This window comes from Amaranthus tricolor, chromosome 5 (genome assembly GCF_026212465.1).
Source record: "Amaranthus tricolor cultivar Red isolate AtriRed21 chromosome 5, ASM2621246v1, whole genome shotgun sequence".
Taxonomy (NCBI): domain Eukaryota; kingdom Viridiplantae; phylum Streptophyta; class Magnoliopsida; order Caryophyllales; family Amaranthaceae; genus Amaranthus; species Amaranthus tricolor.
The window spans coordinates 31,791,833-31,806,688 of NC_080051.1; the positions used below are offsets into that span (position 1 = coordinate 31,791,833).

The 14,856-nt window shown below is 28.6% G+C and overlaps 1 protein-coding gene across 1 annotated transcript; it reads left to right on the forward strand.

Moving 5' to 3' along the window:
- The first annotated feature begins 592 nt into the window (after positions 1-592).
- On the forward strand, positions 593-9,394 carry LOC130813174 (protein DETOXIFICATION 53). The gene is made up of 3 exons (XM_057678933.1): positions 593-711; positions 973-1,239; positions 7,742-9,394. The coding sequence occupies exons 2-3, from the start codon at positions 1,090-1,092 to the stop codon at positions 9,125-9,127; spliced, it is 1,536 nt and encodes a 511-aa protein (XP_057534916.1). The 5' UTR covers positions 593-711; positions 973-1,089; the 3' UTR covers positions 9,128-9,394.
- The last annotated feature ends 5,462 nt before the right edge of the window (positions 9,395-14,856 follow it).

Genomic DNA, 14,856 nt, shown 5'->3' on the forward strand with positions numbered 1-14,856 from the left:
CACGAGTAAAACCATTGATAAATTTACCAATGGACGCATCTTTCTTTTCAAGTCTATTGAATATATATGTTACACAATTCGATATTAATGTGCTTAACTTACATTTTTTTATGACTAGAGGGAAAAATATATTTGAATTGTTTTCACTATCTAAATTCTAAACAATGCATTTTTTCAATAAATAAATCGACAATTTTATATATTAATTCCATGCACAGAACAAAATGTTTTCACTATCTAAATTCGAACTACATGCGAGCTTTTAAATATTTAAGTTCACGGATAGATTTTTAAGGGATTATTCGGTTCCTACCCATCTAAGCTTGCCCATAAACAACTCTAAGTTCAACCCTCCTAAATTAAATCGACCTTATTCATTAACTCGACAGATCTACTTATTCTTCAAATATTAAATTTATATTTTGTTTGCCACACGCCCACAAGGCCACAACACATACAAGTAGTTTTGTCAAATGTTCGTCCCACGCCCACCCAAATATTTGTACACTTGAGACTATCCATCTCATGATGCAAGTTTAAAAAGGTTTCCCCTCATCTTTAAGTACCCACTTCCTTCTTCTTCCCCCATTTTATCACTTAAATGGGTGGGAAAAACCCATAAAGAAAACACAATATTTCATACCATTTTTATTACCTCTTATTTTGTCCATATCATTAAACCAGGGCCAAGGTACACAGTATAATACTAAGGTTTGTATTTATTTCATACTTATAATAAATACCATACGTATATACAAGTATTATTGTTATCTTAAAAACAAATCTCTCATTTATTTCATTACTTTGACTACCAAATTTCAGACAATAATTAATTACATAAATATATTAATATAGCTTATCCAACGCACAAAAAATAATTTAACTCCTTTCTTTTTCTCACCTTATTTTGCTTAATTTCTTATTCTCTGTTTTTTCCTCTCCTGTTTTTCATATTATTAATATTAATTTCAGGGTTTGGTAAGAAAATTTGAAAAATACTCCTACTAGTGATTGCGGCTGCGGCTACGGCCACAATCACAGCCACAACAACGATAACGATAACGACAACAATCGAAAACCGAAAAAGTTATGTGCCCGGCAAATGAATCCGGAGCGACAATTGTTAGTGACCCGTTAATTCAAACTGATGTTGAAGAAAAAGGTGTAGAATGTGATATGATTAACCGCGATAATCAAAGAATTCTTCATGGTATTTTGCATCGTCTTCCATTAACAGAGGTAATTGATTAACCCTTAATTAATCTACCTTTTTAAATTAATTTCTCTATCTCATCTTCTTTACTTTGAACTTGGTTTCTTTTAGTCTTTATACATTTTTAAATTGTTTGCTTCTTTTACATATATATGCAATGACTTTTGAAGTATATAAATAAATTTATAAAATAATTAATAAAGAAATTATTGATAATTCATACATGGAATTTTTTTGATTTTATCACTTACTCTATAACTATTGTCTTGAATTTTGTTAAAATATTCATTGTTATTCACATGTAAACTGTTTACATTATAGAAAATAAATTATGTATTTCTTTATAGACTTAAAATAGTAATTTAAAAAAAAAATAGTTTTATTAAACCTTATTTGGACATGTAAGTGAATGATTTTTTTCTTTTTATTTGATCTATCTAGACCTATTTCTTTATTTAAAAAATCACTGTATTTGTTACACGGTAAAAAAATAATTTCATATCAATAATTATAAAAATTGCTTAATCATTATTATAATTATAATTTATAACAAAAGGCCAATGAATCCCCTCCATTGATAGATTTGAAAATTCATTATTGATCAAGTGTGTTTTTAAATTTATCTTAATGTATGAGTGTTTTATGTTTAAAATTTTTTCACATAGATCGCAGCATTTATTTTATTGTGCCGAATATAATTAATTAAAGAGTAGGAAATGCTAGAGGACCGATCAAATTGTAGCAAGATCATAAATAAAACATAAGAAAGATATGGAAAAATGTGGATACGTAATGGATATTATCGATCCTCAAAAATAATAAGTATAAATAATATTTAATATTGATGTTTATTTTTTGAGGTCTTAGGTAAAATCGTAAAATAAATAGAAATCTCTTTTTTTTTTTTTTTTTAATTTTAATGTATAAAAAAGCTCTTAATACACTAACTTTTGCACACTATTTTGATGAAGTGGTAAGTCACAATTTGCATTTAATCATATAAAGAGTCCTTTATACCAACAATAAAGTGAAAATTATAGATTTACTTAGTGGTTAATGACTTAATCTGTTGCAATAGGAGTTTGATTCTTATCACTTACTGTAATTACCTTTCTCAAGTATGTAAGGATCGGATTCTTCAACCTATCCCGGATAAAAAACAACAATAAAGTAATTTTCTTGTATCTAGACCTACTGAGTTACTGACCTATTTTCTCCACAAGTCCTTATATTCGTCTTGTAACCACTCCTCGGAACAAACCCTCATAACATTATGCTAATATTGAGCGGTTTTGCCATGTTTGATCATGCATTTAATTCGATAACACGCAAAGAATTATAGGTTGGTATAATAGTAAAAACATTATCTTCCAGCCTTGTTATGGATTTAGTCTCGCTACATGCAGAAAGGGCAATTTTCCCTCTTCTCCGGCTTGTGGAGGATTATCATTACTCAGAATAACAAAAAAAGATTTTCTTGTATTTAGGCTTCTTTTCAGCACACGTCCTTATTCATCATATTTAGAGATGTTTAATGCAGACTTAATGATCTAATATTTACCTGAATCTGTAAAATCGAAGTCGATTTGACCAGACTTTCTAAATGAAATTACAATTATGTAAAACCAACATGGTCACAAGACCCGATTTTAAACCGACCCAAAATACATGACCTAAATGAACAACTTGAGTCACACTTGTAACCACTCTTCGAAACAAACCCTCATAGGCCATAGCATTTTGCTAATATAAGGTAATTTTGCTAAGTTTGTTGATGTAGAAGTTAGAAAATTTGGCCTAATCAATCCTGCACAGTAGGAGACAGCTACATTATTTTCCTAATAATAAAAACTGATATTTGGGTACCAAATTTAGTAGACAGTGAAATGATGGGCCATTGTTAATAGTGGAGTAGTCTTCACAATATTCCAACAAATATTGCACTAAACAATTTTAATTATTTGATTTGAACCCAGAAAAAGAGGCAACCTAATAGCAAAAATAGTAGTCCAATTGATAGCTTGCATTAATTTTTTTAAAACAAAAGTGTCCAAATTGAGGAACTGATTCTCTTAATTTGTTTACATTATTATTACTGTTTCCTTTACTCTCTAAAATGACCAGATTTCCCCTCTTTTAGTGTTCTTATTCTAAAGAGGTGGCAAAGTGGGCCTTTTTGCTTTATTAGTAACTAAAATTAGATTTGTCATATTATTCAGGGGCATATTAGAACTTATTACTATGATCACATTATTAGTTGACTTAGTTGTTAAATGTATTTTTCGTAATAAGAATCTTAAGAAAAAATTAATTTTCGTTCACGTTTTGCATGTAAGAGTAAGATGTAATGTACTGGTTAAGGATTTCTATTCTCGAATTTAGAGTTTTAGATTTAAATCTTATTTTTATTTTTCTCACTTGATGTAAGTATTAATTTTTTAATACGAAAGTTCAAGTGAAAATCTATATATCTATGGGTAAGTATATGATGAAGAAATATCATGTCATATTCCTAATAATAAGTAAGAATAATGTTAAAGATTTGAGTTTGGAGGATATTTATGTATTGGCCATTTGAAGCATAAGTGGGGGTAAACTATTACAAGGTAGTCTATAGATCACATGGAATTATTTCAAGTATTTGATACTCCTATTAGGTTAGAAATTTGTCCCAAAAATTGTTTTATAAGTACACCTAGAAACATTGAAACTCATATATCATTGATAAGGAGATTAATTGTATCTTTTTAAGTATATGTTTGATTTTTTTTAAGAATCGTCTATTTTAGATGGTTGTTTGAGGGATTACTATCTTCTTCAAACTCAATCTTTCAAAGACTTATGGGCTATGATGAAAATTAAACTTTAGAAATCGATAAATAAGATGACTATATTCAATTGCTATATCGTTGGATCTGACATAATAAGTGACTAAAATTAATGTGAAACTATAAGCTTTACATGTGACAAATAGTTATTCAACAAAATATAAAAAATTATAAATGTAATAATTTTTAATTGAATTTTGTGCAATACCATTATTTAAATACAACTGCTGAATACATCAAAATATTAAATATTTAGAATTCTATATAATTTACATTTTTATTATAGGTCTGTCAAATATCCATTAAGATTTTCAAACAGCTTCTTTTGTACTCATTTGAATTACACACAATTACTACATTTAACCATATAGTACTCCTATATGATTTTTGTAGCCAAGACTTATTAAATTTCAATATTATGACTTAAAGTCCCATCTAAATAAGATAATTACAAAGATCATAAATGCAAAAATATAGCTAAAGTACCTAATAGGAACATTAATTTCAATTAAAAAAATGAAAAAACATTAAGTTACCCCATATTGTATTATACTTCATAATAAACTAATTAAGGTTTTGGTATAATTACGAGAGAAGCACATTGAGTACATAGCATGAATCTCATGAAATGCATGTACTTGAAGATGACTAGTTAGTTTGACTTGATTTTAAGATAAAAGAAATTTCATTTTCCAAAACTAAACATTTATTTATATATTTTATATATTAAATTAAAATTGATAGCAATAATTCAAGCATTAGAAAGCCAATTAAAAGAGCCGCCACTTCCACACAACATATTTCGCACTTAAAATTTTTCCTACGTATAATTTTTCTGTAATGATAATATTAATAATTGGTTAAAAACTTGTACTAGATTAATACAAAATATTATTGGAAAGCATATTTAGGACAAATGTAATGTTAAGAATCTTGCTAAAAGCTAACATATTTAAAAAAATTAGTTCAAATGATGTGACAACTAGGTTAGTGGTCAAGAGTTCAAATATTTAATATATAAGATATATTATTATATTTTATACTATAATAATTCAAAAAATGAAAGAATTAGTGATAGTGATAATGATTTTAAGGGGATGTCAATTAGCCTTAATCACGTGCAAGAATCGACAAACTTACTTCTTAGTGTTTTTGTACACTTGACTTTTGGGGAAAAAAGGTGGATTAGTGTAAAGTATTTATTGTTTATTTCAATGAATAACTAAATAATGTTGTTAATTATAAGTCCATTAATATCCACGTAAGCATCACATCGTCTAAGCCAAGAACAATGTAAAGTGGGGCAAATAGGATTTCATGCATGTGAACACATCAATCCTACAAGTTGTTTAAATTTTTATTTATGTCAATGACAATGAGATGATTGATTAGCATTTGATCATGCATGCATACACCCATTTTCATGAAGTTTAAAAGGTGAGAATATAGGTCTGAATCTGCTACGATTATAGCAGTTTGGATCGATAACTAAAATACATGTAAATATTGAATTATGTAACATATAATATAAAAGAATGTATATTGAGTTTGTTCAACACACATTTGAAAATGAGTGTTCATACACCGACCCTCAATTCACCATTGCTTTATAGTGTATTATTGTCATATCAAACTGCATTTTTACTTTAATTCAAGTACTTTTAATATATAGTCACTCTGAATTAGGATTAATACTCCTATGTCTTATTGAAATTCCTATCAAATTAATTAAAAAATTTTTCAAATTAAAAATTTATTCAAACTGATGTCAATGGAACATAAAAGTATTGAAAAAATGTCCATGATAACTAAGTGCCTAGTAATCAAAATCAGAATTAAAATTATGTTATTTTATCTATCGAAACACAAATTGTTGACTCGTTTGATCATTTTGTATAATTATATTATTTCTATGTTATCATGTGTATTTGTAGTAATATACGCTATTATTGTCATTTATTTTAATTGGTTGTTTCTAACAAGATAAAAAATCTAATAATCAAGAATACAAAATGAATTTTGTCAAACAACTCAAAAGAAAATAGGATCACATCATGTTTTTTTAAATATTTTCTTTATGACCCAATTAAGTGATGAATAGAAAAAATAACATCAAAGTCAACTGCATTAAATGTGCATTTATTTTAAATTTGTTGTTATTATTTTATACACTTAATAAATTAATATACCTTGCATACTCTTTAGAACACCTAAAATTCTCATTACTGTTCCAAGGTTAACTCTTAGCTAATCCAACCTCACACCAACATCTAAAAATTCAAAGGAAACACATTCCAAAACATTATATTATAATTTACCACAAAACAAGGCAGAAAACCATTTTCAAAGTCAAAATTTGTTTTTAAATGGATATTACTCCGATATGTCTTTAAATTTACTATTGAAAATGACATATTATAAGTATAAATGTTACTTTCATACAATAGCAAATTTAAAAATACAAAGGAATAACTTACTAAATAAAATACTATGTATAATCTTTTATTATCATTAAAATCACAAGCATAGCTTATATTTGATCTATTACTAGTTAATTAATATTAAAACTAAAACCTAGAGAATATGAATGTCATTTATTTTAACTAGTAAGCTTATGAAAATGATTTCAAAAATTAGAATTAAATTACAACCACAATAAATAACATAACAACGATTTAGTGTCTTAATGTCATCAAATAACTTCTTCTATAAGGGATTTGGGGTCGAAGGAACTTAATCTTACCCTTGTAACTTTTTGGTGATAAGTGATAATTAAAAGAATGTTTTCAATTGACTCGTAGTATTAAATATCATCTGCAACTTTATATAAATATATGATGTATATAGTTTATGAGTCATTTTAAAACAATCCATCATAATGCAAAACCATAGATGATATTTTTCCTCATAAAAATAAAGGATGAGTTCTTCTACACTCTTGCATGCAGAAAAATTCCGAATATTAGTATAGGGTAGGCTGAACAATAATATATAGGAAAAATTACCTAAAATAATGCAAATTTTCATGATTTTCTTACAATAATCCCACCTATTGATTAATCTTGAATAATTCTAACTTTATAGGATATATGCCTAGAGCAAACTTGGGTAATCGAATGACCTACTATAGCAAGTTTTACATTGAAATAAATGCGAATAAAATGTTAAAAAAAATGTTAAAACTTTCTAAAAAACTTTTATGTAAATTTTCAAATATTTTTTGTAGTTTTATATTAATTTTCAGTTTACTTCTTTTTATAAATTACCTACTATAGCAGGTCATCTGGATACTAAAGTTTACTCTAGGCAAATACCCCATAAGTTGGGATTATTGTAAGAAAATCATGAAAATATTAGATTGTTCTAGGTAATTTTTCCATATATATATATATATATATATATGTTTATATAATATATATATATATATATATATATATATATATATATATATATATATATATATATATATATATATATATATATATATATATATATATATATATATATATATATATATATATATATGCACTAAACTTATTTAGTTATTATTTTTATGTGTTATATGTTACATAATTTAATCTTTATTGTTTACAACATTATAATTAACCTCTTGTGTACATTTGCTTTCTAGTTACAACAATTTGATTGCATTTACACTAAAAAGTGAACAATAACATGAATTATGTACATATGTGCGCAGTTATCAGAGGATATGAGATCACTAGGGAAGATAGTCTGTCCTATAACAACAATGACTCTGTTACTCCACTCAAAATCAGTGATCTCCATGTTGTTTCTTGGCCATTTAGGCGATGCTCAATTAGCCGGAGGAGCATTGGCAATCAGTTTTGCTAACATTACTGGTTTTTCAGTCATAAAAGGTATGAGTATGGGTATGGAACCCATTTGCTGCCAAGCATTTGGGGCTAAAAAACTCTCGGTTATAAGCCAAACTTTCCAAAAAACACTCTGCATTCTGCTCTTTACCGCGATTTTAATCTCCATTCTTTGGTTAAACATGGAACCGATCCTATTATTTCTCGGGCAAGACAAAGCCATCATAGATGTTGCCAAACTTTACTTGAAATTTTCGATTCCTGAACTTATAGCTCAAGTTCATCTTCACCCTTTAAGGTCATTCCTTAGATCACAATGCATAACAAAACCTTTGACAATTGCAACAATGCTATGCTTATTTCTACACCTTCCGATCAATTACTTACTCGTAAATTATCTCAAATTGGGAGTTAAAGGGGTAGCAATTGCATCAGCGTGCAATACTATAAACTTAGACATGAGTATTTTGGTCTACCTTTTATGCTCGAATATGGAGCCAAAACCATGGAGTGGGCTAACGATTTCCTCCCCGTTTCAAGGGTGGAAAACAGTTCTAAACTTAGCGATTCCAAGTGTTTTAGCAGTGTGCTTAGAATGGTGGTGGTACGAAATTATGTTATTCTTATGTGGGTTGTTGGAAAACCCTAAGGCGAGCGTAGCAGCAATGGGGATACTTATACAAACAACCGGGCTTTTGTATGTGTTCCCACATGCTCTTAGCATGGGCTTATCAACCCGAATAGGGCATGAACTCGGGGCAAGTCAACCCATTAAGGCACAAAGATTGGCTGTACTTGGGTTAGTATTGGCCTTAACTTTAGGGGTTACTGCATTTGGGTTAACTCTAGGGGTGAAATCAGTTTGGGGGAAAATTTACACTTCAGATCATGATATACTGTCCTTAATTACATGTGCACTTCCTGTTTTGGGATTCTGTGAAATAGGGAATTGTCCCCAAACAGCAGCTTGTGGGGTATTAACAGGGTCTGCAAGGACTAAACTCGGAGCAAAGATTAATTTTATCGCGTTCTATTTGGTTGGTTTGCCTATAGCTGTGGCTTTCGCCTTTTGGGTTAAGACGGGCTTTATTGGGTTGTGGTTTGGACTCGCAGCAGCTCAAGCCGCGTGTATGTGTATGATGATTTACACCTTGATAACTACTGATTGGAAACATCAGGCTAAAAGGTCTGAGGAGTTAACCCAAAATGCTGACCAAACTGAGGATTTGGAAACTGCCTTGTTATCTTGAGAGTTTTGATTATTAGTCATGGGAAGTAAATATATGACAATTTCTCTTAATTTTGGGTGGAATTTTTTTACATTATTTAATTTGGAGGAAATCAACCAAAGAACGGTAAGCAGAAAAATTAAAAAGAATAACAATGGCTGTTATAGATTTGATTATACAAATTTAATACTAACATTTTGTACATGTAAATACAGCGTTATTCATCATATTTTGCTCCTCCAACAGAGAAGGGAGTCTATACCATCTCTGCCATTTATGATTGAGTATAGATTTGCATTTCGAAGCCTTTTTTTTTTTTTTTTTGTATGAATTGCCTATTTTTAAAAGAAAATAATGTTCCATTTATTTATTAAGTGGACTACTACTCAACACCTGTGATATATAAAAATGGATCATGTTAATACATATACCCCTATTAGCTTTCATAACAAAAATATAAATACATGTTTCTAGTTTTTTGTAAAGTTATTATTTCTATTCATTAGTTTTCATTGATATACATATATATATCATTTCATTCTTCTGTAAGAGTGGACTTTTCAATTTCTTCAATTTCAATAATACTGTTTTTCTTCTTTCTTCATCTTTGTTCATATTCCAAATGGACTGCAATTCAATCTTCAACATGGTATCAGACACCTTCAATTCATCTTCAATCCCGTTGGTAACCATTCTTCACTGATTTTTTTTTTTTTTTTTTTTTTTCTTTTTTTTTTCCTCCTTCTTCGTCTTCTCCGTTTCTCTGCTTCTCCCTTTTATCTTCATCCCATTTTTTATTAATTGTGTTATTGAAGCAATAACTAACATATCTGATTATTATGATTTTAGCTCACTTTATCTATTTATAATTTTTAGTTTTCATTTTAGGATTTCAACATTGACTACTTTTTATTTTTCTTGTATTAATTTTGAATTTTTATTTTATAAGTTTTTAATTTTGTATTTACAACAAAAAGTAGGAAACTATTAGATCAATTAAATTCGGGTTACATTGAATGACCAAACTCAAAATTTAATCGTTCAAATAAATGGACTATTTGCTACAGATTTGAAATTTTGACTTTAGAATAATTCTTTTAATAAAAATTTCATGTCAAATCGACCTATTTACTTAATTGGATAAAAAACTTCAATTTATACCCATTTATTTATTTCTTGTTAATAGATCAAGTCAAGGCCCAACTAAAAGTAATCCAACATCTTGTTCAAGGTCCAAAGTTCTCTAACTATACATATGTACACCCAGTTTGTGCGACCTCCTTCAGCACAGCCTAATTATCTAAATTTCAAATTTAAAAATTAATGAATAAAGTTTAAACTTGTTTTAAAAATATTTCTGTGGCTTCCATTCAAAACTTAAAATGTGTATTGTAAATCTTGAAACAGGCATTTTAAAACTTGAATTGATCAAATTAAATCTTTGAAATTAACATTTTAAAAGTCTTGGAGCATGGACATTAAGATTTAGAGTAGGAATTTTAAGCCTTGGAATGAACATTTAACCGATTGTAATAGTTAGTTAAAAAATAAAGTTAAGTCTTTGGAGTATGAAGGTTAAGGCTTAGTAGGGGTTTTAAGTTTTATAATGAACATTTTAATTTTTGAAATAGGTGTTTTAATACTCAAAGCTGGTATGTAATACAAAATCTTTGTAATGGGTTGGATCATATGATCACACATATAGCGGTCTCATCGGAGAACTTATGGGTTGCAACTTGTGAAAATTTGAAAAAAATAAGATCATTTAACAACTTAATTCCAAAAATAAGCTTTCTGAAAACTTAATTCCCAAAATAAGCGTCCATACATCCAAACCTAGGCTCGGGTTAGATAGCTATTACTAACAGCGAAAGAACAAAAAAAAAGGCATAAGTCGCTGTTACTAACAGCGGCTTAAGGAGTTGAGGAGTTGACTAGTCAACTCCTTAAGTCGCTGTTAGTAACAGCGAGTGATGTCTTTCATAATTTTCCAGTTTTCTTCTCCCTCACTTTATTTCACGTGATTTTTTTTCCTCTATCAACCTAAGAAATCTCCCTCTTCTTTCCACCATTAAAATCAACTTCAATCCTTCAACTAAACTCATTAAATTCTAAGTTTGTACCACTAATTAGTTCTGTCATCTTCCAACATCGATTTAAGGTACTATTTTTTTGTGTTTTTTTCCATTTTTGAAAAATTAGGGTTTACTGAAATTTAATCAACTTTCACATTAATGTAGATTCATAAACTTGCAATTTTCTAATTCTTGTTGATCTACAACTTATTGAGGTACGTTTTTATTATAATATTTTTTATTTGGTGTTGATTTTAAAATGTATGTCATGTATGGTGGTCATTTACACTTGAACTCTACGAATATGTCGAATGAAGTTGTTATTTACCTTGATCTTCACAATGAGGTTGTTTGTTCGTAAATTTGTTGTTGAATTTAAAATGTATAGTGGTCATATATTTATGAACTTGATGGTGATGTTGATTTTGTATGTATTGTTGTAGAAATGGATTCATTTCGTGTGACTGTTGTATGCTTTTGGAATGGTTCAATTCGACCAACTAGTAACAATGTTAAGTATGTTGGGGGAAGACGTAAACTGTTTGCATGCAACTCATACATGGATTTGAATGAATTTAAACATTTTATATGCTCTAAGATTGGCATTGACACTACAAGAAGTACTATTAATTTAAGTTTTAAGTACAATCTAAGTGGAGATTTGTTAGCTTTTTCGGTTGAGGATGAGGAGGCTATAGATTCAATGTGGGAGTATTCAAGGTCTACCCCTACTCCTTCTTTAGAGTTATATGTAGAAGAGGTATCCCTAGAGAATGAAGATATCAATGTTGTAGAAATAAATGCATTCATGAATATAACTTTTTCTGCTCCTTCTCATACGCCCTTCCCTACCCAAGAAATCCGAAATCCCTGTATGCCATCTTCCTCTTATCCTTCTAATGAACCCAATCAACTTCAATTTCAAGTCACAAATGATGATACTTTTAACTTAGAAGATACAAATGAGCCGTGGAGTGATGTTAATAGTGAGAGTAATGAATTCGTAGAAGCTCCTTCTGAGGACGATGTAGGTGTTGACGAGGAGGCTCTAGCTAATGACATGAGCTTAGGCAACATTCCAACAATCATTGCTCCTACACCCTATGCAATGGTTCCCCCTTTAGATGAACACATTGAGGACAACCCTTGGAGGTCTTGGGATTGTGATACAACTTACATCGATGAAGGAGAGTTTCAAAAGGGTATGATGTTTGATAACAAGGATGCCTTATTGGACGTTGTTAGATTGTATCATATTCGTAGGAACGTTGAGTACCGAACTGAGACCTCAAATCAAACCGTGCTCACCTTGAAGTGTTAGAAAGGGTGTGGTTGGAGGCTAAGGGCGTGGGAGCATGTTCTCATTGGTTAACTGATGAGAAGTGTGGGACGTGGTGCATTTGCGCCACCAATTCTTCCACCCCCACATGTGCCATATGGATCGCGGTGGTCCTTTGAAACACGAATAAAGACCCACACAGGATCGGGCGTCGGGTTCTACCGCGATCAACTCGATCTACTACGAGCTGACCAGGTAACAACTTCACTACAACTTGTTTTGTAACTATCACATTGCGTAATTTATTAATCGAATTTCACGTTTTATAACAGGCTTAAATTTCTTAATCTTAATCTTTCGATTAATTATTCCGAAATTTTTTTTTCGAAATCCAAACTCTTTTGTTATCTAATTCAAATCACCTTTAATTCCTAAACCTTATTCCGATTTTGTAATTTCTTCTAAATATTAAACTTAATATACATATATATATATATATATATATATATATATATATATATATATATATATATATATATATATGTATATACATATATATATATATACATATATATATATATATATACATATATATATATATATATATATATATATATATATATATATACATATATATATATACATATATATATATATACATATATATATATATATATATATATACATATATATATATACATATATATATATATATATATACACATATATATATATACACATATATATATATACACATATATATATATACATATATATATATATATATATACATATATATATATATATATATATACATATATATATATATATATATATATATACATATATATATATACATATATATATATATATATATATATATATATATATATATATATATATATATATATATATATATTCTTAAATTTCTTTATAAGCACTAAAATATTATTTTATTATTTTATACTACGAAAAGTAAAATTTTAATATTATATTTACAGTGTTATTAAAACGTTACGTTTCAATTTCGTTTCCTTAAACTAACTTTACTACTTATCATTTTAACCTTACAACTTTGATTTAATTATTTTATACCTAAAAATTAACTATATTTTCTTATTAACTTTAAGTATAGTTTTAACCAAAATTTTCTATGTAAACTATCATATTTTCATAATCAAACATAATCATACTTTCTCATTAATCTAAAACATTTTTCTAGTATAAACTAGAACAAAAATTTGATGAACCAAAATCCTTTCTACATCAATCCATAATGTACATCACTTACACAAGCTATCACCATTTCCTTACACAAGTTAACCTTCTTCTACACTCCAAACTCTTACACATCCATTTACACACTCCAATTCTTACACATTCACTTACACACTCTAAATCACTTACACAAGTTAACATCCTTTTTCATACAATATTATGAACTAATAAGTTGCACAAAACCCATTATAAATACATCTCATTAGTTATGAGATCACTTGCACCCCCATCATGAAATCTTTCTACCATTCTTTCTTATATCTTCACTTCATTAATATCTTACTAACTTTATACCATTTTTATTAGTTGAAGAATCACATGAAGATGGAGCTTGATCTTATCACTTCTTAAGCCAATAATTATCAACTTTTGAAAAGTCAAGTATTATCTTTTGGAGGTTGGATATCATTTTCTTTTGGGTAATTGAAGATCTACTTCTTTGAAGCTTGGAGCCTTGAAGACTTTCTCTTTTGGAGCTTATTTCTTTTAAGTTCTTATTTTCTTATTATTATTCTCTTACTTGGTTTAGCACCACCTTCGGAGGAAAATGGTACACATTTTTTTAACTCTCTCGTCATGTGATATTTATTTATGGTTACTCGATAATATAAAAGCATGATCAACATGATTTTATTTTAATCATTTAAACTTTACATGGTAATATTAAAGTCATATCCAGTTTAGTGATATTTTCGTCAAAACAATAAAATAAAATAAAAGGCATAAGTCGCTGTTAGTAACAACGACTTATGGAGTTGACTGGTCAACTCCTTAAGTCGCTATTAGTAACAGCGACTTATGCCTTTTATTTATTTTTTTTTTGTTCTTTTGATGTTAGTAACAGCGATTTAACCCGAGCCTATGTTTGGATGTACGGACGCTTATTTTGAGAATTAAGTTTTCACGAAGCTTATTTTTGGAATTAAGTTGTTAAATGATCTTATTTTTTTAAAATTTTCGCAACTTGTAAGTATATAATCCTCTCGGCCTAAAGAATTGGGCTTGCAAGGGTTAATGAGAAATGTTATCGCACAAATTCTATAATGAAACTACTACGCCCATGCAACTTTCAGTCTAACTTATAAAGAAATTTTTTTGATTACTAACTTTAATGCTTA

What these genes read in the sequence shown, in the direction of transcription:
- LOC130813174 (XM_057678933.1), top strand. Translation starts at nt 1,090, where the DNA reads ATGTGCCCGGCAAATGAATCCGGAGCGACAATTGTTAGTGACCCGTTA. An exon ending in ATCGTCTTCCATTAACAGAG is followed by an intron (nt 1,240 to 7,741) that starts GTAATTGATTAA and finishes ATATGTGCGCAG; the next exon opens with TTATCAGAGGATATGAGATC.